At 44.8% G+C, this 22,951-nt stretch overlaps 1 protein-coding gene across 1 annotated transcript in view; it reads left to right on the forward strand.

Annotated features, from left to right (window-relative positions):
* VPS53 (VPS53 subunit of GARP complex) overlaps nt 1-22,951 on the forward strand; it is a 124,415-nt gene that overhangs the window by 54,488 nt on the left and 46,976 nt on the right. Inside the window, exons 12-13 of the mRNA XM_069603041.1 lie at nt 6,490-6,591; nt 14,388-14,482. Of these exons, the coding sequence (XP_069459142.1) occupies nt 6,490-6,591; nt 14,388-14,482 (197 nt within the window). The remainder of the gene's footprint in view (nt 1-6,489; nt 6,592-14,387; nt 14,483-22,951) is intronic.

A 22,951-nucleotide genomic window follows, 5' to 3' on the forward strand; every position in this document is an offset into this window, starting at 1 on the left:
AGTCTGTAAATTAAAATGCCTTGAAATTAAAAGCAAATGTCTAGATAGGATTTAACTATACCCACATGTATCATTAGAGACTCAGTGATTAAATTTATGGTAAAAATTATATTCAGCCTCTATGAAATCACTGAAATGAAAATCACCTTAAAATGGTGAATTTTATGTTAATTATATCACAGTTTTAAAATATCAAGGGTTTTAGAAAATCTGAGTTTAGTTATAAATCATCTTCATGCTTCAGATAATTTATCTATCAAAAAGAGGGAGAGTAACACATGCTTGTTATAGCTCAAACAGAATAAAATATTTTAAAAGAACAGTCTCTTCTTGGGACTTCCCTGGCAGTGGATCCAGGTCCAGTGGTTAAGACTTTGCCTTTCAATGCAGAGGCTATAGGTTTGATCCCTGGTCAGGGAGCTAAAATCCCACATGTCTTGTGGCCAAAAAACCAAAAGATAAAACAGAAGCAATATTGTAACAAATTTAATAAAGAATTTAAAAATGGTCCACATTAAAAAAAAAAAAGGTCGACATAAAAAAATCTTAAAAAAAATAAAATAGAAGACAGAATATTAAAAAAAAATAGAATAATCTCTTCTTTCTCAACTACTCTAAATCTCTCCTCCCAGAGATATGCACTGTTTAATAGTTTGGGTTATAATTTGAGACTCTTCCAACCCTGCATACACATGTGCACACACACACCTACACCTACCTAGGTTTGGTTTTGTTTTTTTTTAAACAAAAAAGAGGAACCGTAATGCCTGTGTTTGAAGAGGATTTTATTGAATGCTTCTCCACCAGCGTTTATCCACCAGTGTTTTTCAAGCTCCCTCTTGGGGCAGGGCCTTGGGTAAAGATGAAAAATTGAGTCAGACAGATACATATATTCTAGTAGGAGAAAGATATCTATACGTAACTGTCACAACATGAGATCTGAATGTGGTGGCACCAAGAACAAAAGAGGGGTCCCAGCAAGGTTAAACCAGGTATCTGTAGGCCTGTGCTCACCATCCTATCAGCTGAGGCCTCCAGGCCATCTTTTTAAGGACAAATCAGAAACTGGGCTAGAATAAAGTATTTATGGAATGAGAAATGCAGAAATTGTGGAACTTTCATCTCACATTGAAAGCTCTCTTCTCCAGGAAAAGGAAACAGATTCATCTTAAATTTCAGTTTCTTCTTTGATGATTTGAAGGGTCCAGCTAAGGCCTTAGAAAGAGATTTGTGCAGACAGACCCAGATATGGACATACTACTGACTAAAGCCTGGTTGGCTTTTCCCAACAGTAAATGAGACAGCTTGGCTGTCCTGTGGCCGCTGTTGTTTTGATAGTGTTGGGAATCCCATGTGGTTTAATAAGTAGGAATACACTTGCCGTGTGAAGACTTTTCATGTATGAACTTGAAATCAACTGTCATCATAGCAAAAAGAATGAATTCTCTCAAAACTGGAAAGTTGTGCATTTCTTGGCAGATTTTTGGTTTCATTTAGCAGCCCCAGAGCTCGTGGAACATGTCATTTGAGTTCTTTAAAATCTAAACCTCAACTTGTAATTCTCTGTGGTCTGTGACAGCCACAGAGCAGGAGTGAGTGGCAGATTTGGTTGTCTCTGCCAGAGGGCCTCTTGCACACAAGGCTGAGTTGTGCTGGTGATGGCTTCCTGCAGAGACTGGTTCTTTCATCACACCAAATTAATCAGAGCAGTAACATGGCCCCCTCAGTAGCAGGCATCTGCGTCCGCCTCTCGGTGTTCTGTGGCATAACATTTGCCAATGGGATGGTGGTACAGGAGATACTTGGAGGGCTTTGTTGGAGACTAGGGCAGAAGGGTGAAGCCCAGTGGGCCTCTGCCTTGAAATATGATGGATGCATTGCTTTCATTTCCTGAAGAGCTCCCAAAGAGATGAAATAGTAGGGAAAGATCTCACTTGTGATTAAAAACATTCTTTTTATGAGTCTTCCAAGCCCTGTGGTCCTCTTATTCCCCGCTGAGCATTGCTCTATTGAGAGGCACAGCTGTGGTCCTGCCTTCATGACTTGTACCCCAGTTAAACACTAAGGACAGCCCCCGCATGCCGCACTTCCTCGGCTGTTGTGTTAAGCTGCTCTGTATACACAGTCATGCTCATTAACTGTCACTACATCTCTGTGCAGTGGGTGTTCATATCCCTTCACATTGCAGGTGGAAGGGCTGAGGCATGGAGAAGTTAAGCCACATACCCGAGTGGTAGAGCCTGGACTTGAACCCAGGCCCATCCCTCAGTCAGTGGTCACACCAGCCACACAGTTCTTCAGGCCAGAAAGCACCTTTCCCTTGATTGCTTCCTTTCCTTCCCATCACATCCACTCTCTCACCAATTCCCCTAAGTCTGCTTTCCTAAAGATGCCCCAGGTGTGGCCACTTTTTTCCATTTCCACGACTCTAGCTTCGCCCACTCGGGTGTCAGCCCCACTTGGCAGCAGCCTCTTCAGAATCTAAAACTGGATCCTCCCACTGCCCTGTTTAGAACCCCCAGTGACTGCCCAGTTGCTATGAGAAAACCAGCCTTTCCCACAACCCACAACAGGCTGTGTGATCGGGGGCCCCACTGCCCCTCCCTGCCATGTTCCTTTCACTCCAGCCTTCGCACTGGCTCTCCCTGGGGAGAATGTTCTTCCCCAGGTCTTGGCCCAACTCGCTTCTTCTCCTCATTTAAGTCTCTACTCAAATGTCCCTGCCTCAGAGAGGCCCTCTTGGATCACCTTGTGAAGAACCTCCCCAGCTCAGCCCAGTTCCCACACTGTATTTTCAGCACGGCACCTCCCTTCTTTATCTTGCTCAGTGCTGGATCTCTGGTGCCCAGGAGTGTGCCTGGAGCTGAGCACATGCTCAGCACACCACTGCAGGATGGGTGGCATCACCCTCTTGTCCCTTTGCCTAGAAAGCCCTGGCCATCCCACTCCGCTCCCACACTGAGCTCTGAAGCGTCCTTCAGTTCTGGCTCCAACATCGTTTCCGCGGGGTGGTTTTCTCTGACCCTCTGTTGCATCCTTTCATAACAACCTCTGCTTTTCCTGCATGGCCGCCTCACGCGCTTGTGTGATTCTTTGGTTAAAGTCTGCCTCTCCCACTCGACCGTAAGCTCCCTGAGGACCGAGCGCCGTCCTCCTCGCCCCCTGCTTTCCTTGTGCCCAGTGCATCCCTTTGTCAGGTGGATGAACGGAGGAGTGGTGAGTCGCTTTTCTGGTGTCAGCTCGGTTCCCAGTTGGAATGCATGTGCCTCACGTGAATGAGCAGGAAGTGCCCAGTGCCCCTGACTCCAGTAGTCTCATCAGTTTGTTAATAGAGACAGACTGTGGGGACAGGAAGGACACCTCTCCTGTGGGGAACCTCCTGACCCGGTGACACCAAACAAGTAGCCCACTCTGTACTGCCTGGAACGTCTCTCTGCCTTTTCAGTGCTGCCTTTTACGTTTGCTTCTTACAGCCTGCCTCCATCCATTGAATACTCCCATCAGTGAGCGTGGAGCCCAGGAACGCCCTCAGTCGGCATCACCAAGATTTCCAAGAACACATTGTTTTTAAAATGAGTCCTACCTGTATATAATTATGAAACATACTATCAACCCTGGTAGGCCTAGCAATAGATGAAGAATATTCGATTCAAAAACTTACATCCTGTTTCTGTTGCTGAACAATCTTAAACAAAGCTTTGCAGTCAGTTGCTGACTTGCTCTCCATGTCTCCAAAGGACTGAAAGACTCAGAATCATAGTGGGTCAGCTCAACAGTGTGATCCCCAAACCCACTTTGACCCAGTAGGATCAGAAATCCAGTGCTATTAACTAATGTAACTTGTTGTTGAAGCTTAGATTCCGTTTTTCACCCTCACCTTAAAATACCAGCAACCCTCACAGAGACAACTAAGACTTAGAAATATGGCTTTCAAAGAAACATTGCTTTCTAGAAATAGCCTAATTCTGAAAATAAATGTAAGTTGCTTTTCATTTATGAGGGTTCCCCCCGTCCCCGGCACATCAGGCAAAGAAGCCAAATTTCAGAGTGTATATATTTGAAATGTTTGCTGCTTTCTTAGACCATATTGTTTCTCCAGAGGATACCTCAAAAATCATTGTTCTCCTCCTGATTTCCTTGAGCTAATACATTAATTAGTCTTCCCAGGTGGCGTAGTGGTAAAGAATCCACCTGCCAATGCATAAGACACAAGAGATGCAGGTTCAGTCCCTGGGTCAGGAAGATCTCCTGGAGGAGGAAAAGGCAATCTGCTCTAGTATTCTTGCCTGGAAAATTCCATGGACAGGGGATCCTGCGGGCTATAGTCCATAGGGTCGCAAGGAGTTGGACACAACTGAGCATGTGCGCGCGCACACACACATATATACACACACACACACACACACAGTGCCTTAATCACAAGGCTTTCTTCATACACCAAGGCTCTGTCTAGCTACAAAATACCATCCAAGTGTTTTAGCCAAGAAGTAAGTAGTTTACAAGGATGTAAGTGGAATTGTCTTAAAGCTTAAATGAGACATGGGTGTGGTTTGTGTGTGTGTGTGTGTGTTTAAGTTTTATTTTTTAATTTTCTGTGTTGTTTGTTGGGTTCCTTTTTTCTTTCTTTTTTCGGTAACATCTTCAGCTGATGTCCTGGCACCTGACAAAGTCATTCATGACACTGTGGTCTGTCTGCCATCCCTCTTGCCATAGGGATTAATTCAGTCTGCTCCACTGATACATGCTCCAGTTATCACAAGTGCTTTTATTATTTTTGAAAATTTGAAAAATACTGATTTGTTTAACTGTTCTAGGTCTTAGTTGTGGTGCGTGGGAGCGTCGATCTTCATTGTGGCATGTATAGCTTTAGTTGCAGCACGTGAGATCTAGTTCCCTGACTGGGAATCGAACCTGGGCCCCTGCATTGGGAGCTCAGAGTCTTAGCCACTGGACCACCAGGGAAGTCGCCTCACAAGTACTTTTAGAAACTCCCTCTGCACCCAGCTTCTTGTCTCAAGAGAGCCATTCCCTCTACCCTCTTCCTCTTCCCCAGCACCTGCCAGTCCCTTTTATCCTGCTTGTCTGCTGAGTTCCCTTTCTGCTAGAACACCCAGCTCCTTGGCATAAACAACATTCTGAGGTCAGATTTGTAAAAAAAAAATTCCAAAGCACAACCTCCATTCCTGTTGTTGCACTGGAATCATTGTTAATACATATCATGTGCTGCTTCTAGCATTTCACACACTTTATCACATTTAATCCTTCAAGTGGTCTGTAACTCTATCCTCCTCATTCAGCCATTCAGGCTGCTGGGGTTCAGAGAAGCTAGGTGACTGGGCCAACGCAACAGCTTTGGAGCTGAAACCCACATCTCCAGCCTTCTACTAGCCCGAAGTCTCACTCAGTGATCTTTTAAAAGAGTGGTCAAAAAAAAAGAAAAATAAATAATAAAAAAATAAAAGAGTGGTCAAGGGACTTTCCTGTTGATCCAGTAGCTGAGACTCTGTGCTCCCAATGCAGGGTGCCCAGGTTCGATCCCTGATCAGGGAACTAGATCCCACATGTGGCAATTAAAGAGGTTGAGTGCCACAGTTAAAGACTGAAAATCCTGCATGTTGCAACTAAGACCCAGTGCAGTCAAATAAATGTTTTTTGTTTTTAAATACATGCTCAGAAGTATTTTTGAAAAATGAAAAAAAAAAGTCACATTCAGGGACTGGGGAGTAATTTTTCTCAAGGAGATCTTGTTGTGGGTGCTGTAGTGGGTCTTAATTGGGAAGAGAAGAGTCTATGATCTGGAACACAAAAGATTAGCTCTGGAGTTTGTTTTTGAATTCAAACCTACCGTCATATTTCAGAAGAGATATAGGTCTCTGGCCAGGCACCAGAGATAAGACACAAGATAGACATGATTCCTGCAGTCACAGAACCTGGTGGGGAGGAGACACACACATGAGTAATTGGCAGTATTTTAATAAATACCTGGTCAGGGGACATGCCAGGTGGGGATCGAGGCTTCTAAACCAGACTTGCCTGGTGGGAAAAGGCTGCCCAGAACAGGGGACTTCTGACTTGAAGACTGAAGGATGAGTGAGAGTTGTAGGCAGCTCGCGATTGGGGTCAGTGGGCGGTAAGGTTTCTGGAAGAGCCAGAGGGAGTTTGATGTGTGATGTGGGGAACCCAAATCTGGTGCTCTGTGACTACCTGGAGGGGTGGGGTGGGGAGGGAGGTGGGAGGGGTGGGTACGCCTGTGGCCCATTCTTGTTGATACATGGCACAACCATCACAGTATTGTAAATTATCCTCCAGTTATAAAAAGCAGTGCGAAGTCCTGGTGGTGAGAATGTGATCCAGGGTGTCTCCATTTTTGCCCATCAGATCAGATTGCATGGTATAGCTGTTGGAGAGCCTTGGAAAAGGCGGATCAGTGGGGAAAGGTGTTGACTCTACTCAGAAAACACCCATCTGTTTCTCACATCTAATTAACAGAAAAAACTGGAATCTCCACCCGCATCCACCAATCCCTTCCTGGAAGATGAGCCAGCAGCAGAGATGGAGGAACTGGCATTAGAGAAAGGAGATTTAGAGCAAGTAAGTCTGGTTTGCATTTCCCCTCACAGCCTGCCGAATGTTTGTTTCTGAAAATGGGTCTGCTCACTCTTAAATATGATCCCTTGGCTGTTGACCACGTTCAGAGATTACAGCTTTGGTGGTCTTTCTAGAAGGGCTTTATCTGAAAGTGCATTTAGAAACCTGAATAAAAGAGCAGTCCTTCCTGCCCCTCCCCACCCCACCCCGCTGCTCTCGAGTCGCCTCACCACCGGCCTCAGCAACAGCCAAGCTTCATCAGCGGGTATGGCAGGGTGGCCGAACTCTGCCTGGGCTTATTCATCATCTCTCGAATTTGGCAGCCCAGCTTTTAGTTGTCCCCTGATCTGGTCCAGTGAAGACATGAGAGGCTGAAAGGTCCCCGGTGAAGTTAGCAGCCCCTGTCAGCCAGGAGAGACTCCGACTCAGCGGAAGCCAAGCACCTTAGGTCTGAAAGCCGTCAGGGAGGCCTGAAAATACCAAGGGGACCAGTGGCATATTTGGAGAGTTACTTTTCAGAGCACACCAGCACTTTCATTTCCTTCGGCTTTTTCTGTCCAACTCTTAAATTTCCTCTCCCTCCATTCCAGAGAATGGTGTTTTTGTTTCATTGCCATTTTATGACACGAGAGGTTAGAGCGATAAATCAGGACTTTTCCTGTCTGGATTAGTGAGCCTTCTTTTTAATTTTCTACACTTGGCTGCTGGAGGATGATTTTATGAGATTATTTTGATCCAGACACCACCGAAAGGGAGGCCGGCTGGGAAGAGCAGCTCTGGGAACCCCATAGCCGTGCCCGTCGCAGTTCACCCTGTGCTCCTAGCCCCGGGGGGACGATAGGGGTACAGTCCTGGCAGGAGCCAAGACAGCAGAACTCCCAGGAGCAGCTCTGAAGCGATGCCACAGGGGTATCTGATCCACTGATTAAATAATTATAATAACACGGATGCCTCAAATTTTTATGGTGCTTTACAGTTTAGAAGTCTTCCACAGGCTTTACTTTATTTCGTCCTTCCTGTGCCTGCCTCTCCTTTTACAGGATTTCTGTGAGCGGCAGGCTCAGTGACTAGCCCAGGGTTACAGAGTTTGGAAGTGAAGAAGCTGGGAAAGGACTAGAAGCCAGGTCTGGAAGTCAGAGACTAAAATTCCTTTCCTGGCTCTCTTTGCATCACACCGTGATGTCGCCCTGAAAAGTGGAGGACCTAGAAATGAATCCCATGAATAAAAGGGAATGAATAAAACTGGAGAGATGCCCTGAGGCCACATCCCAGAGATCTACAGGATTAAATGTAATTGATTTAAAGCCATCATATCAGCTAGGCTAGGAGAAAACAAAAATTTCTCTTAAAGAAATGCCTCTCTCAGGGGCTTCCCTGGTGGTCCAGGGGTTAAGACTTCATGCTTTCAGTGCAGGGGTTGAAGGATTGATCCCTGGTCTGGGAACTAAGATCCTACATGCCACTCAGCACAGCCGAAAAAAGAAAGAAATGTGTCTCCCCCATTTGGGGAGGAAGGACTGGGATGAGAAAGGAGAGTCCAGGTGTGGAGCTCATCCTCCACCCGCGCTTGGGTGTCTGTGCCCTCTGAGCTGGCCTTCTGTAGTTGGGCCATTTTCAGGGCCCTCCTGTCTCCCCAGTGCACATGGCTGCCGCTGTCACACCCAGAATCATGCAGTTGAGCACTCAGAGTTGCGCAGTGCTGTTGGAAAATTATCCCATCAACCAGTCATCTCTGGGTGTCACAAAACTGGATTATGATAGAGTTCCCCATGAGCTACAAAATCAGTTTTGTCAGGTAACTTGGTTTTGTTTTCTTTCTTGTGGAACTTTTTGCTCATCCTGGAAGCTTGAGATTAAGCTTGTCTTAAGGATGAAGATCTGCTCATTCTAAGGACACACAACACAGGTGCCTAGGGTAACGCAGAGTCACGTGATGGAGAAGATGCCAGACTCTGGTTTGCCATCAGCTGGCTGTGTGACCTTAGGCGGGTACTTTTCTCACTGGACTTCCCTTGTTTAGAGGGAGCCAATGGTTTTCCAGTTCTGTTCCTTGGTGCCCTATCACATGTCACTGTGGGGAGCTGGGAGGAGACCAGAGCTCCAAGTCCCTCCAAATAGAGCAGTTCTGTTTTGAGTCACTTTTTTCATGGACTCCCAGGTAAAATTCTTTTGGGATCAGGGGTTCTAGGTATGTTCAAAAGGAAAGTACTAAGACTTCATGGAGGTCCAGTGGTTAAGACTTCAGCTTCCAATGCAAGGGGTTCAATCCCTGATCAGGAAGCTAGATCCCACATGCCTCTCGGCCAAAAAAGCAAAACATAAAACAGAAGCAATGTTGTAACAAATTCAGTGAAGACTTTGAAAATGGTCCATATATTTAAAAACCTAAAAAAAGTACTGAAAACCTCTGAGCTAGATGACCCACCCTCAGTTTCACGGGCTGTTCCTTTTTAGTAATAAAACTGAAACACCAGTGACTAGTGCCTCCTCGTCTGCGTCCCCAACCTCATACCGCCTCCCCAGCACCATCCCACTTGTGGTTGATTAGGTGGGAGCTCCAGGACCCCCCCGCACCCCCGCCCCGACTTCCCAGTCACTCTCTGGCTTCTGAAGTTGGGCGCACTGGAAGAGGAGGAGCCAGGTGGGGCTTCAGGGGGAAGCACACGAAATGCGGGTGGTGAGCTCGGCTGGGGCAGGGGGACCAGTATTTGTCCTGGGTTACCCAGCCTGTTGGCATCACTGCAGTCAGCAGACAGGGTGCCTTCAAGATGAGCCTATAGAGAAGGGAGTGTGAACTTGAGAAGAGGTATTTACTTCAAGCAGTCTGTGCCAACATGTTCCCAATGATTAAAAAATGGCATCTGAAAGAGGACTGAGGGTCCTCAGAGTATAAAAGAAAGAAGAAATGAGGAATTTCTGGCTTTAAAATGTACCCTTCTGGTGATCCGAGCAGTTAGATTTAATCTGTTTACATTGGATTGTAATAAAAGGAAATGGGACCAGCTGCAGACCTCCTTACTGTGACAACAGTAACCTTTTATTATTCCATCAAACTCCAGGAGGAAATAGCTTAAACATCTGCAGCTTTTGGACAGAATCCACACACTCCGAAGTCCAGCCTGAGTGCTACTGCTAAACGACTTTAGTATGTTCTTTAAGCTGAGAAGCAACCCTTTAGGGAGCCTGAAGGTGCAAAGGGAGACACCAACTTGAGCTCCAATTCTAGCCTGTAGCATCTAAATATGAACACAGATATGAGGCAGCCAGAAGCAGGAGGCAGCTCAGTGGGGGTTAAAAAAAAAACAGACTTGAGGCAGTGCCTGCCATTGTTCCCCTCTTGCTTCCAAATCACATTGAAAACTCTGTAAGAGGACAGGGAGCTATGACTATGGCTATAGGCCCCTCCTCTCTGCTGGGAGCGCCATTAGAGAGCAGAGGCTGGGCAAAGTAGAGTCTCCTGAGGAAGGTTCGGGCCACCTGGGCTGTGTGGCTGTGCGGCTGGCTCTCTGAGCCACAGCCAGAGGTGTCTGTGGGACCTCATCAAACTTGGGTCCCCAGGAAGACAGGTCAGGGTGAGTTTGTTGAAATATCAGATAGCCATACTCCCTAGTCATTGAAATCTCTGTTTATCTGAATAAGCTCTCTGGATTCATCCATACATTTTTATCACATCATTTTGTGCATACATAAAAAGGAAAATATAAGCAAAATAAATAGGTAAAGATATTCCCCAAACTTCTTCGCCTTTGGAGTCTTGACTCTGCTGAACTTCTGTTTTTTTAAGAGCTTTTTGATGTGGATCAATTTTAAAATCTTTATGGAATGTGTTACAGTATTGCTTCTGTTTTATGTTTTGGTGTTTTGCCCATGAGGCATGTGGGATCTTCTCTCTCCAATCAGGCATCCCCCTGGGAATCCAACCAGGGATCCCAACCAGGGAACCCGCACCCCCTGCATGGGAAGGGGAAGTCTTAACCCCTGGACTACCAGGAAGTCCCTCTGAACCACTTAAAAAAAACTTTTAATTTCAAAATAATTATACACTCATAAAAAGTTGCACAGAGAAGTCCTGGATGCCCATCTCTCAGCCTCCCTCAGTGCTGATGACTCCCATAACTACAGCACGTTATCAAAACCAGGATGTTGGTGCTAACCTCGTTTTTCACTCAGGTGTGGATGTCTCTGCTGCCACTCAGTGTGGTCCCAGCTGCTGGTGATGTGCCGTTTCTCAAAATGCTCCTCTACTATACCTGGGATATACCTATAGTACGGTCATCATCAAACCAGCTGGTTAACACTGACACAGTACTAGTCACTTAACTCTAGGCCTTATTTGGATTTTTTATTGTTATTTGAAACCGTCTTCTCTTTTTTAAAAACATAATGTCAAATTTAGGGAAAGTTTTAAAAATATTGCTGCTACTGCTAAGTTGCTTCAGTCATGTCTGACTCTGTGCGACCCCATAGACAGCAGCCCACCAGGCTCCCCTGTCCTTGGGATTCTCCAGGCAAGAACACTGGAGTGGGTTGCCATTTCCTTCTCCAATGCATGAAAGTGAAAATTGAAAGTGAAGTCGCTCAGTTGTGTCCAACTCTTCACGACTCCATGGACTGCAGCCTACCAGGCTCCTCTGCCCATGGGATTTTCCAGGCAAGAGTACTGGAGTGGGGTGCCATGGCCTTCTAACTCCCAAATATCTTTCACCTGAGCTCACTAGTTTCTGCCATTTTGCTGCACTCACTTGATCATTTTCTCCCCTCGCCTCTCTCTTCTGTCTCTTACTCCCCCTCCCTCTGTCTGTCTCTCTTTCAGAACAAGTCAGTGTATAAGTATCATTCCCTTTGTCTCTGAGTATTTCAGTATGTATTTCCTTTCTAGGAAACACATTCACTTAAGAAAGATGTTCACTAAGGAGAGGTACTCACTAAAATCACCACAGATCAAAATCAGAAAATTTAACACCAGTGTGATATCTCATTTATAGATTTATTTAAATGTTATAATGTGATCCAAAAGTGATAAATTAAAACACTGTCAATTGTTGGGAAAGCACACTGAAATTAAATAAAGCCAGATGCAAAATACACATGTTGATTTAAAACATGACAATATTCTATATTACACAAACCCCCATTTATAATTTCCAGAAGCTATCCTACAGACATGTGAATATTTTTGTCAGGGGAAGAAAATATAAATAAAGGGAATAATTATAATATTTATGAAGATTGCATTTTAGTTAATAAAAGGCATCTGGGTATTGTGGTCTTGTTTTCCAGTTCTAAAATCAGGATATCTGGGTCCCCTGTGGCTCAGCTGCTAAAGAACCTGTCTGCCATTGCAGGAGACACAGAAGCCAGGGATTGGATCCCTGGGTCGGGAAGATCCCCTGGAGAAGGAGATGGCAACCAGCTCCAGTATTCTTGCCTGGAAAATTCCGTGGACAGAGGAGCCTGGCAGGTTGTAGTCTGTGGAGTCGCAAAGAGTCGAACACAACTGAGCATGCCCATACACATGCTGTGTGGCGCTGTTAAAATCAGGATATTTCAGGATATCTAATTCTAAAAAAATTAGACAAATTAAATCACATTTCTCTGTTCATTTATCAGATCACTTTATTGAAAAGAAGAACAAATTTTGAAATATAAGTAACTGACTTGGAAAATGTAAAACAGATAAGGACCACACCTTCACAGTCATCACACTGCATCACAGATCCCTCATTCTAAACTAATGGAAATATAGACAAACCCCTAAGGTATCTATGAAATGAAGTAGAACTTTGAATCTAGCCAGTTTAAACTCAAATTAACCTGGTCTTACGTGCTAAGTCACTTCAGTCATGTTCAACTCTTTGCTACCACATGCAACCCGCCAGTCTCCTCCATCCATGGGATTCTCCAGGCAAGAATACTGGAGTGGGTTGCTATGTCCTCCTCCAGGGAATCTTTTCGATCCAGGGATCGTACCCACGTCTCTTACATCTCCTGCATTGGCAGGTGCCTTCTTTACCACTGATGCCACCTGGGAAGCCCAGAGTCTCTTACAGTCTCAGCCTAAGGCCTGACTTTGGCAGTGGCTTCTGGATAGTAAGAGAAAATATCCCAGACTATAGTTAGTCTTAGGAAGGACCAGAGTTTCTTCAAATCCTGCCAAATAAGTAAATAAAGACATGGAATTCTTAGAAGGTGAAAAGGGAATAGAGCTAGATATGAGATTAAATGGGGTATGTCTACAGTTGACATTTCAGGTGATCATTACCAGTTTTTATAGATGTTTTTAAGCATTTCGGGTTTTTTTTTTTTATTACTAGAAGAAGGTAATCATTATTTCCGTCTGTCTTTAGGAGCTTAGCTTTTCTCATGTATTAAGAGATGAACAGTTCAGTTCAACGAGTATGTTATAGTGCTGATTTATATCCAGATTGTACCCTTGTATCAACCCCAGCAAAGCCTCAGAGACCTGTATCTATTTTCAAGTGCCCACAAACAAAACATAGATAGAACTGACTTTTTCTTTTTTTAGGAACAGAAATATGTAGGAAGATCTTGTTTATTTTTTAGATGTTTTGAAAGGAAATTTAGTAGCAAACAGTAGTTTTTAAATGCTTGCCTACCCAGATAACCTTTTTATCAGATACAGTTTTCCCAGCATCAGTTGGGGACCGGGGCGGATCCATGTTTTCGCTGCTACGAGGCAAAAAATACAGATGAAACAGCCAGCCTGTCTATCTATCTGTCTGTCTTTCTATCTTGGTATAAGGTCGCCAACTAACTGTCTCTTCTTGGGAGGAACTGCCTTTATGCAGCTATTTTCTCTTTTAAAAGGTTTAGGTATAAAATACTCTTTTAGGAACTTGTGGCAAGAATGTCGAGAGTGTAAAGTAGCAAAATACAAAGTTAGCAACCCTGTGTTGGCCCCCTACCCTTCTTGTTGTTGTTTTTGTTTTTTCCTATTTGTTGATGAAATTCAGCAGTCAGGAAACACTGCAGGGACAGCAGTGATCTAATAGGAAGAGTTCTGGTTCAGGAGATAGGAAGCTTCACCCTGTGCCTGGGGGCAGGCTGCTAACACCTACTGTGCCTTCCTTTCTTTAGGTGTAGCTCAGTTGTGTCCAGCTGTTTGTGACCCCATGGACTATACAGTTCATGGAATTCTCCAGACCAGAATACTGGAGCGAGTAACCCTTTCCCTTCTCCAAGGGATCTTCCCAACCCAGGGATCAAACCCAGGTCTCCCTCACTGTAGGTGGATTCTTTACCAGCTGAGCCACCAGAGAAGCCCTTCTTTTAGTGTAAAATAGTAGTCATAATTCCTACATTGAGGGTTGTTGTGAGGAGTAGATGAGAGGTTATTTTGTATCAAAGTGCTTGGCCCATAATAACAAGCAGTAAATGGAGGCTTTTAAAACTAGACTGTGTAAAAGTACTTTAGACATTCCAAGGCACTGCCCAGCTATAAGGTGCTGATTATTAGCAAGAATTTGCATTTTTGAAACATCGGTCAGATGATGAAGAACTTCCAAATTGAAAATGCATGTGTTATCACAGTAGCTGTAAATCTTCACTGCACAGAGCACATAAATGATGCCAGCAAAGCTGGTTTATTATTCACAAGCTGGCATGAATTATAATACAGGACATAGTCCCAGTCTGGTTACACTGTGTGCTGCTTTTCTGTAAGTTAGGAGTGAACTTTGAAGGGATGTTTTTGTTGAAACTGCTGGAAGATTTGCAAAGATGGCTCAAATATAGAGTTTCTTTTTTTCTTTCCTTTTCTCTCTTTTTTTCCTTTACAGCCTAAGAAGCCTAAAGCCCCAGACAATCCATTTCACGGCATTGTTTCCAAGTGTTTTGAGCCGCATCTCTATGTGTATATTGAGTCCCAGGACAAGTGAGTGACAACCACTTTGCTTTCTCCTGCCCTTTCTCCTTCCTCGAGTCAGGGAGGGGCCTCACAAGGGCACAGCTCCTTCTAGAGGTTGAAGGAGGGACTTGGCATGCCCATGACCCTCCCTGGAAAGCTGCTAAGGATACTTTTTGGTCTTTTGAGCATTATAATGTATTATGTCTGTAAATCTCAGAAGCCTGAATGTGACTCTGAGGTGCTCCCAAATGGATCCCAGCGCCTATTTCCAAGATGGGCACTGAGCCCTTACATCTGCATGTCAGCCTGCCAGGCTTTATGATGTCAGGTGCTGAAAAGTGGAGAATGAAAGCCTCAAATCTAATGTATATGTTTTCAAGTATAATTTGTTTAACTTTTCATTTTGAAATCATTTAGATTCACCAAAAAGTTATAAAAGAATTCTCATATATCCTCTGTCCAGAGAATGGTGGTGGTGGTTTAGTTGCTAAGTTGGGTCGGATTCTTTGTGACCCCAGGGACTGTAGCCCACCAGGCTCCTCTGTTCATGGGATTTCCAAGGCAAGAATACTGGAGTGCGTTGCCATTTCCTTCTCCAGGGGATCTTTTGACCCAGGAATTGAACCCATGTCTCCTGCATTGGCGGGCAGGGTCTTTGCCCCTGCACCACCTGGGAAGCCCCCAGGGAATGGTAGCAGTTTGTAGAACCGAAGTTATGAAAATCAGGAAGCTGCTGTTCTCCCCTGCATGTCCTCCCTCTGGTCCAAGATCCAGTCGTGCGTTTAGTTGTCAGGTCTCCTTAGTCTCCTTTAAGCCTGAACAGTTCCTCAGTCTCTGTCTTTCATGACCTTGACACTTTTGAAAAGTGTTTGACCAGCTCTTTTGTCCAAAGCCCTCAATTTCTGTTTGTGATGTTTCCTCTTGATTAAATCCAGATTATGTGTTTTGGGCAGGAACACCACAGAGGTGACATTGTGTCCTTCTCAGTGCCCAGCGCACGACGTCAGGAGGGGGCACCTCACGTGGCTTTGTCCTGTTACTGCTGAGGTTGACCTTGACCAGTTGCTTAAGTGGTGTCTGCCAGCTTTTTCCCAATAAAGCTGTGCTTTTGCTTTAAAATAAGTATTTTGTGGGGGGATACTTCGGAACCATGCAAACATCCCCCGTCTCGTCACTTCGCCCCTCATTGTCACATCCCTTGACCATTCCTGCCTGACTGTGATTACTGTAGTGTTTGCCAAACACTCTGGGTTTCTATCATTTCTTCTAAATTTACTAATTGGGATTCTACTAGAAGGAAGAGCTTCCTCTTCTCCCCCACTTGTTGGTTTGTCTGTTTTTGTCTGTTTGGACTGATGGCTTCTTATTTTCTTTGATGAATTATCATCATTTAATATACATGCTTTTTACAAATGCAGGGGCTCCAGAAAATGCTTACCAAGCAGCCCACTGCAACCACAGCCAGCTGAATATGGTCATGAGTACTCTCACAGCCAGCAGAGTGTGGTCATGTTCCAGTATCCACTTCCATGCATAGGACAGGGACCCCTCCTCATCCCTGAATCTCTGTCCACAGCCAGAGCAACTGTGGAAGGGCCATTTTGGAAAGGCCGGGTTTCTGAAACATGTCGAACTGACTGGAGGCAGGCTGGTCTGGGCTTCGAGAAGAGGCCCTGAAGCCTAAAGTATATGTTTAGGAGGACCAGAGAGTGGCTCACACAGGGACAACAGCAGCTCTGAGAAGCTCCTCAAGGGGCGTTCTCTGGGAAAGCACTTAGGTCTTAAAGTCTAGTCCCTCTCACCCTCTTTTTTTTTTTTTTAATGTTTCTTTCATTTTAGCACATTCTTACTTAAAAGTATATTCCAAAGGTAAACCAGAAAATTAAGAGAACATTTCAAGTGGGTATTTGTGTCTTACCTGGAACGTTATTGTTCTTCAGCTATTTTATTTTATTGTTGTTGTTCATTTGCCAAGTCGTGTCCAACTCTTTGCGACCCCATGGACTGCAGCACCCCAGGCGCCTCTGTCCTCCATTATCTCCCAGAGTTTGCTCAAACTCATGTCCATTGAATTGGTGATACATTGCTTCTATTCTTTTCTTTGTTGATTACAAAATGCATATTTTGTAATCATATTACAAATTACATATTAAAATCCTGGAAAATTAATTTGTGGAAGAGCTTCTATGTTAACAAAAACAACCTCCTCCCTGCCACCTACCCAGCAAAAAAAAAAAAAAAGTTGCCTTGACATCTTTTGCCTTGTAAAGCCTCAGTTTTCCTCCTGCTCTCTATCCATTTGGCTTACATCCATAGGCATGCAGAAGGGCAGACTACTAAAATCAAATTTAAGAAATCATTTCCTCGTCTGTTAAATAGTTACTATTACCTTTTTTTATTTTTTAACATCCTGTCTTCTGCATTCACAAAGTTTTTTCTCAAGATTACTAATAAGACATCTCTGCAGGGCAGGAAAAAGGAGCTGCTATTTGCCTGTTAGATGAACAGGTCTTGAAGCAGTCCACCTGTATGACTATTATGGGCCAAACCCCTATCTTCTCTTATCAATCCAAATTCTTATTTTTAGAAAGGCTTGAAAGCAGCTGGGCCTAGGGTTTAAAGTGCATATCTGAGATAACCATGTGGTTTCCCCAAACCTGTCCAGTTTTAAAAAAAAAGAGTCATTTTGTGGATTATCTGGTATCATCCTGGGATCCACTCTTCTCACATGGCCTAAATTCATATAAAGCACACTCACTGTTCATGAGACTTTGGGTGAAGGGCCAGCCCTCCCTTCCTCAGGGACTCTCCATTTCTCTCTGAAAACGCAGTGCTGGCCCCTCAGCCTGCCGCCTGGCCTCGCTGGGACGCGTCCACAACACAAGGGCAGTAGCGGAAGCTTCTCGTAGGAGAACTGCGTAGGCCAGGCTGCTCTCGCTCCAGAATAAGCAGCAAAAGCTGGGAGCAGGAAATCAAGTTCAAGAAACCCATTTCCTCATCTGTTACAGGAGAGCATCAGACAGAATAATGCCTAAAGCAGTGGGTTGTTACCCTCGAGTCATAGACCCCTCTGAGAACCAACACAAACCACAGGCCTCTTTGCCAAAAAAGAAAAATCCACATGAACCCACACACTATTTTGAGTACAGTTTCAAGAGGTTCTTCTAAGTCCTTCCTGAAGTCAGAGAATCCTAAGACTGGGGAAGGAACTCAAGTGGGCATTGACTGGGGGCAAATCACTCCTCCTGTCGTAGCTCTGCAAGGAGGAAAACCTGAGGCCATTCACAAGCTCCCAGAGGACAGAGACCCAACCCAAAATAGTGGAAAGAGCATGGGCCTGGGTGCCAGACAGACCTGCGCTTGTATCCAGGCCCTGCACCCCGCCTCGGGCCTCCAGCTCTGGTCCTCACCTCTCCGAGTCTCTTTTGCACCCTCTACAGGCGAGTGAATAAAGCCCCCCGCAGGATTAGCAGCGACAGTGAAGCGACACGACATGTCGGCTCCTGGCACAAGAAAGCAGGGCTCGGAGCCGCGTCTGCCCTGCCCTTCTGGTGATCCTGTTCAGGCTCTCGGGTGCTTGGGTGGCCTGGTTGGTGCTGCCAGCTCTCCGCCGAGCCTGGCATGGGGTCCACTCTCTCATCTCCATAGCGCCCTCCCTGCCCGGGGAGAGTCCTGGCAGCACCTGCCCCAGCCCAGGGCCCAGCAGCAGCAGGAGGACTGCGGAGCCGGTGCCCAGGGAGGAGGCAGGAGTGGGGCTGTCCCGAAGTCACCTCTCACCTGGCTGGGCCGCGCTGTCCTTCTGTGCCCTGAGCTGGTTTCTCAGTTTTTGTTTATGTCCAAGGAGGAAGTTGTATCTCTTCTACTCTTGGAGATGTAGTCATTTTTTTTGGCTGACTCTTGCAGAAGCAGTTTCTCTCCATAACTTTTCCTTCACTCCATTCAGTGACATTTTCAGGCTGAGAAATTATTAGTGACTCCATTTCTGCCCATTTGATTTCTCTCCATAACCACTTTTTTCTTCACTCCATTCAGTGACATTTTCAGGCTGAGAAATTACTAGTGACTCCATTTCTGCCCATTCTCCTGAGTTCTCTGTAATAGCTTTTGTTGAAATAGAGCCTGCCACCGCTTCTAGCTTGGTCAAGCCTGGAGTTTCCTGTAAACAGACGTTGCTTATCGTTAGTTTTGAATTAACTTCTAACTTTCAGAAGAGTTCCAAGAATTGTACACAGAGCTCCTATGTATCCTTCACCCAGATTCTTCCATTAACAGCTGTCCCTCCCACCTCTGAGCAGACACACTCACAGACAGACACATTCTCATGTATATATACACATTGTTTTTTGTTTGTTTGTTTATTAGTGTCTTAAGTCATGTCCAACTCTTTTGTGACCCTATGGCCTGTAGCCCACCAGGCCCTTCTGTCCATGGAATTTTCCAGGCAAGAATACTGGAGTGGGTTGCCATTCCCTTCTCCAAGGGATCTTCCCCACCCAGGTATTAAACCCATGTCTCCTGCAGGTGGATCTTTTCTACTGAGCCACCTGGACAGCCCCACATAGCCACAGTGTAGTCATTAAAATCAAGAAGGTAGCGTTGACACAGCACTTGCATTGAATCCATAGTCCCCATTCACTTTCCCCATTTGTCCCAATCCTGTTTTTTTATAGATCTCAAATCCATTCCAGGATTGCAGGTTACATTTATTTGTCACAACTCTTGGTTCCATCTAGAAGAATAACTTTTATCTTCCATAGCCTGAAAATTTTTGATGAGTGCAGGCCAGTTACTTTGTGGAATGTCCCTCAGTCTGGTTCTGACTGATGCAGACTCGTGAGTCATGATTCACACAGAAGTGGTGCCGTGTTTCTCTCAGTGACTCCTATCATGAGACATACAGCGTCAACATGTCTCATTACTTGTGCTGCTCATTTTTACTACTTGGTTTAGATGGTATCGGCCAGGTTAATTAATAAGTGTTTAATAAGTGTTAATTACTTAACCTTGAACCCATATAAATAGCTTCTTTCTCATATTTTACTTATTTATTTTGCCATTCGTTAATGACATTTGTCTGAATCCTTTATTACTTAGAGAGTTGCCAAGTAATTACTTTTCTAATCCCATCATTTCTGTCTTAAGAAACAGCTTTATCTTTTCTCCATTTATTTATCAGCATGGACATGTGGATTCCTGTTTTATTCAGTGGGTTTATAGCCATTACTATCTTTTTATCTTTTAACTTTATGTTGGAATAAATTTAGACCTAAAAAATTTTCAAAAATAGTGCAGATATTCCATATTCCCTCTCATAAACTCCATGTTCGCATCTTAAATAACTATAGTATAGTTATCATCAAAACCAGCTGGTTAACACTGATATAGTACTAGTCACTTAACTCCAGGTCTTATTTGGATTTTACCAGTTTTTCCACTAACATCCTTCTTCTCTTCCAGGACCCATCATTATTTGTTCTAATGGTCAAATCGTCCTTGACTTGGCCCCTTCCAGCTGGTTTTCCACCCTTTTTGTATGCCCTTAGTGTCTTTTGAGCACTTTCTTTCTGGCACAGCAAAATACACCAGGCTCCTCTTGTGCTTTCCTAACCCAGCCCTGGAGTCATCCTTTTTTCCAGGATCCCTTGTTCCCTTGGCGGGAGATGTTTAGAAACTAAGTGCTGGTCATCAGGTCTGTTCATTACTGCTTGAGTACCGTGCTTCTAGGCCCTCCACGCTGAGAGAGCTAGGAAATACATGTATGTGTATATCTGTGTATATTTTTATCCTTTTATACCTGTTTATATATTTAAACCCATCAGTCTATGCTAGTAACTCCAGTTCTAACCTAACACCACAGGGGTTATTGGAGTCTCCCTGTTCCCATGTCTGTAACTACTCTCTACAGCCGTGAGAAACTTGTTCCCAGTATCGTCCACGTCGTTATTTATCTGCTCCATTGGGTTATCGGGTTGGGGCTCTCCAACCCCACTGACCGCACCAGAGCCAACCCTCCTGCCCCAGTCAAAAGGAATGGGTGTATGTGAGCTAAATCGCTTCAGTCGTATCTGACTCTTTGTGATCCTGTGGACTGTAGCTCACCATGCTCCTCTATCCATAGGTTTCTCCAGGCAAGAATACTGGAGTGGGTTGCTGTGCCCTCCTCCAGGGGATCTTCCCGACCCAAGGATGGAACCCACATCTCTTGATGTCTCTTGTACTGGCAGGCAGCTTTACCTCTTGGCCACCTAGGAAGCTTGCATGTACCCTTGGATGAACAAGTTCTCTAACTTCCTGGGGTCTTAAGCTGCTTTGCCCACACTCATCCTCTTGCCCACTTCTTCTGACTACCATCTTCCTCTTCTGGAGCCATCTCTCCTGTACTTTCCAATTAAAACACCATTTCTGTGAATGCTGCCTGCAGATCCACCAGGAAAAACAGCCTTGGTCACCCATACCTAAGCTTGGTCTGCAGTGTAGTTTTTCTGTCTGTGTTTTAATCTTTCCCTCTATTGCCATCGCTCTGAAATAGTCTTTGTTCCCAGGTGGTTTTACGTATCAATGGCACTCCCAGCAGTATTTCACATGGCTCCCCCGAAATGCTTATACAGTTCCTGGCTTAAAAGCTCAAGTTACAGGGAAGAAGGCAAAAGACCTCATCCACACCCATGATGTCTTTCTTTAAGCTGGAGAGAAAGTGAATCTGAGCAGTCATTGTGACACCACAGGTCTGTATAGCACTTTTGAGATTTGAAATCAAAGCCTCGGGTAGTTGATAGAGCTTGGCTTCGGAGTCAGGCCCCAGTTCAAATTCTAGCTCCAATAAATTCTGTGGCCTAGGGCAAGTTATATTATTTTTCTCAGCATCAGTTTTTTCATTTTTAAAATGGAGGTATTAATGCCTCTGATCAGGGCTGCTGTGAGGATTAAATGAGATTGTATTTATAATGCATGCAGCAAGGTACCTAGTTTATAGGCTTACAGCCCAGGGTCAGAGAGAGACCGAAAAACCATTTTGGAACACAGCGTGGAGGGGTGAAAGGTGCGACACCAGTTTGCCGTGGGAATTCAGATGTGCATGAACCTAGCTGCAGGCATCTTCTGCCTTGGCCAGCCAGCGCCTTCTTCCCGTCCGTCGTATTCTGTACTTTTTTTTTTTTTTTTAAGAAATTTTTCTGGGTGATGTGTACTAGAACTGAACCTGGGCCTCCTGCATTGGGAGCATGCAGTCTTAGCTACTGGACCACCAGGGAAGTCCTTGATACTTCTGACTCTAGGCCTTTATTCTTTCGCCTGAATCTGCCGTGGAATTTTCTGTCTAGTTTCCTCTCATATTTTCTTTGTCTAAAACAAATTGTTTGTAGTGTCTATACTGCAAAACTGGCAATTTATTGGCATCTTGAGATCTTAAGATCATAAGCATGAAGGTCCTGTCTCCCCTAATAGGATACTGTGTCTTTATCCTCACAGCGCCATGAGCAGGACTTAACCCTTTATAAACGTTTATTTGATTGTGATTGCTTTCGGGCATAAAGGGCAAGTCTACGATTCCGTTCAACAGGTCAGCATGCGCATGCCCCTTTCTCCAGTAGCTCTTCCTATAACGTCATGCCAAAACTCAGGGTAGCATTTGGTGTCTGGAAGAAATGGTAGCTTTTCTTCTTTATTTAGGTGAACTCATTTTTATCCGATACAGCCCACAGCACTTTGCACATACTAAGTGCTCCACCCGTTTTTGATTGGTTTGGACCCTCTGTGCCAGCTCATGCACCTTGCCCTTCCCATCCAGGTGACTCTTCCCCTTCTGTGAAGCTGCTTGATTGCTCGTTTTCCAGTGTCTCAAGTGGCATAGCAGCGTGCTGATGAAGAGTGCTAGGTGAAAGAGAGAGGTGGGATATTCTGACTGGTTTATTTCTCATTCACACCAGAGAACAGTGTCCAAAGTAACCCAGTGAACATCCTGCAAAATGTGGAAGATTGTTAGACGTTTGTTTATGAGGAAATTTCTGTCTCTGTTCTATGATCATAATCGATTTACAGTCTTACTCATCAGCTTGACTCTGAACTAGGAGGTAGATGAGGAAGTATCCTGGCTTCGGCTTCCAGGGGAATTAGATGAGAGGGTCAAGTAAAAATGCTTCAGAGCTCTGGCCCCTGTTTTGGTAGGTACCATGGACCCAGAGGTTAGAGTCTCTCATAGAAGCACTCTAGTGGAAGCCTTGCCTGCTGTTCTGAGCTCTCCTCTGTGCAGCAGCCCCGCCCACACCTCGCCCTTCCATTCCCACCCTTTAGGGACAAGATGTGGAGGCTGGGCACCAACATAATTTGAAGATTAGTTTCGGGAGGAGCAGAAGTAACAGAGACCTTATCCCTGCTCTCAAGAATCTTGCAATAAGATTCTACCACTGTAGAGCAAGTAGCTTTCACCTTTTGTACCAGCTTCACCTTATAAGAAGGGACTGGCTACAGGACTGTCTCAGGAAGGATCTGAATTTACCC

The sequence above is a fragment of the Ovis canadensis genome, chromosome 11, assembly GCF_042477335.2.
Source record: "Ovis canadensis isolate MfBH-ARS-UI-01 breed Bighorn chromosome 11, ARS-UI_OviCan_v2, whole genome shotgun sequence".
NCBI classification, from domain to species: Eukaryota; Metazoa; Chordata; class Mammalia; order Artiodactyla; family Bovidae; genus Ovis; species Ovis canadensis.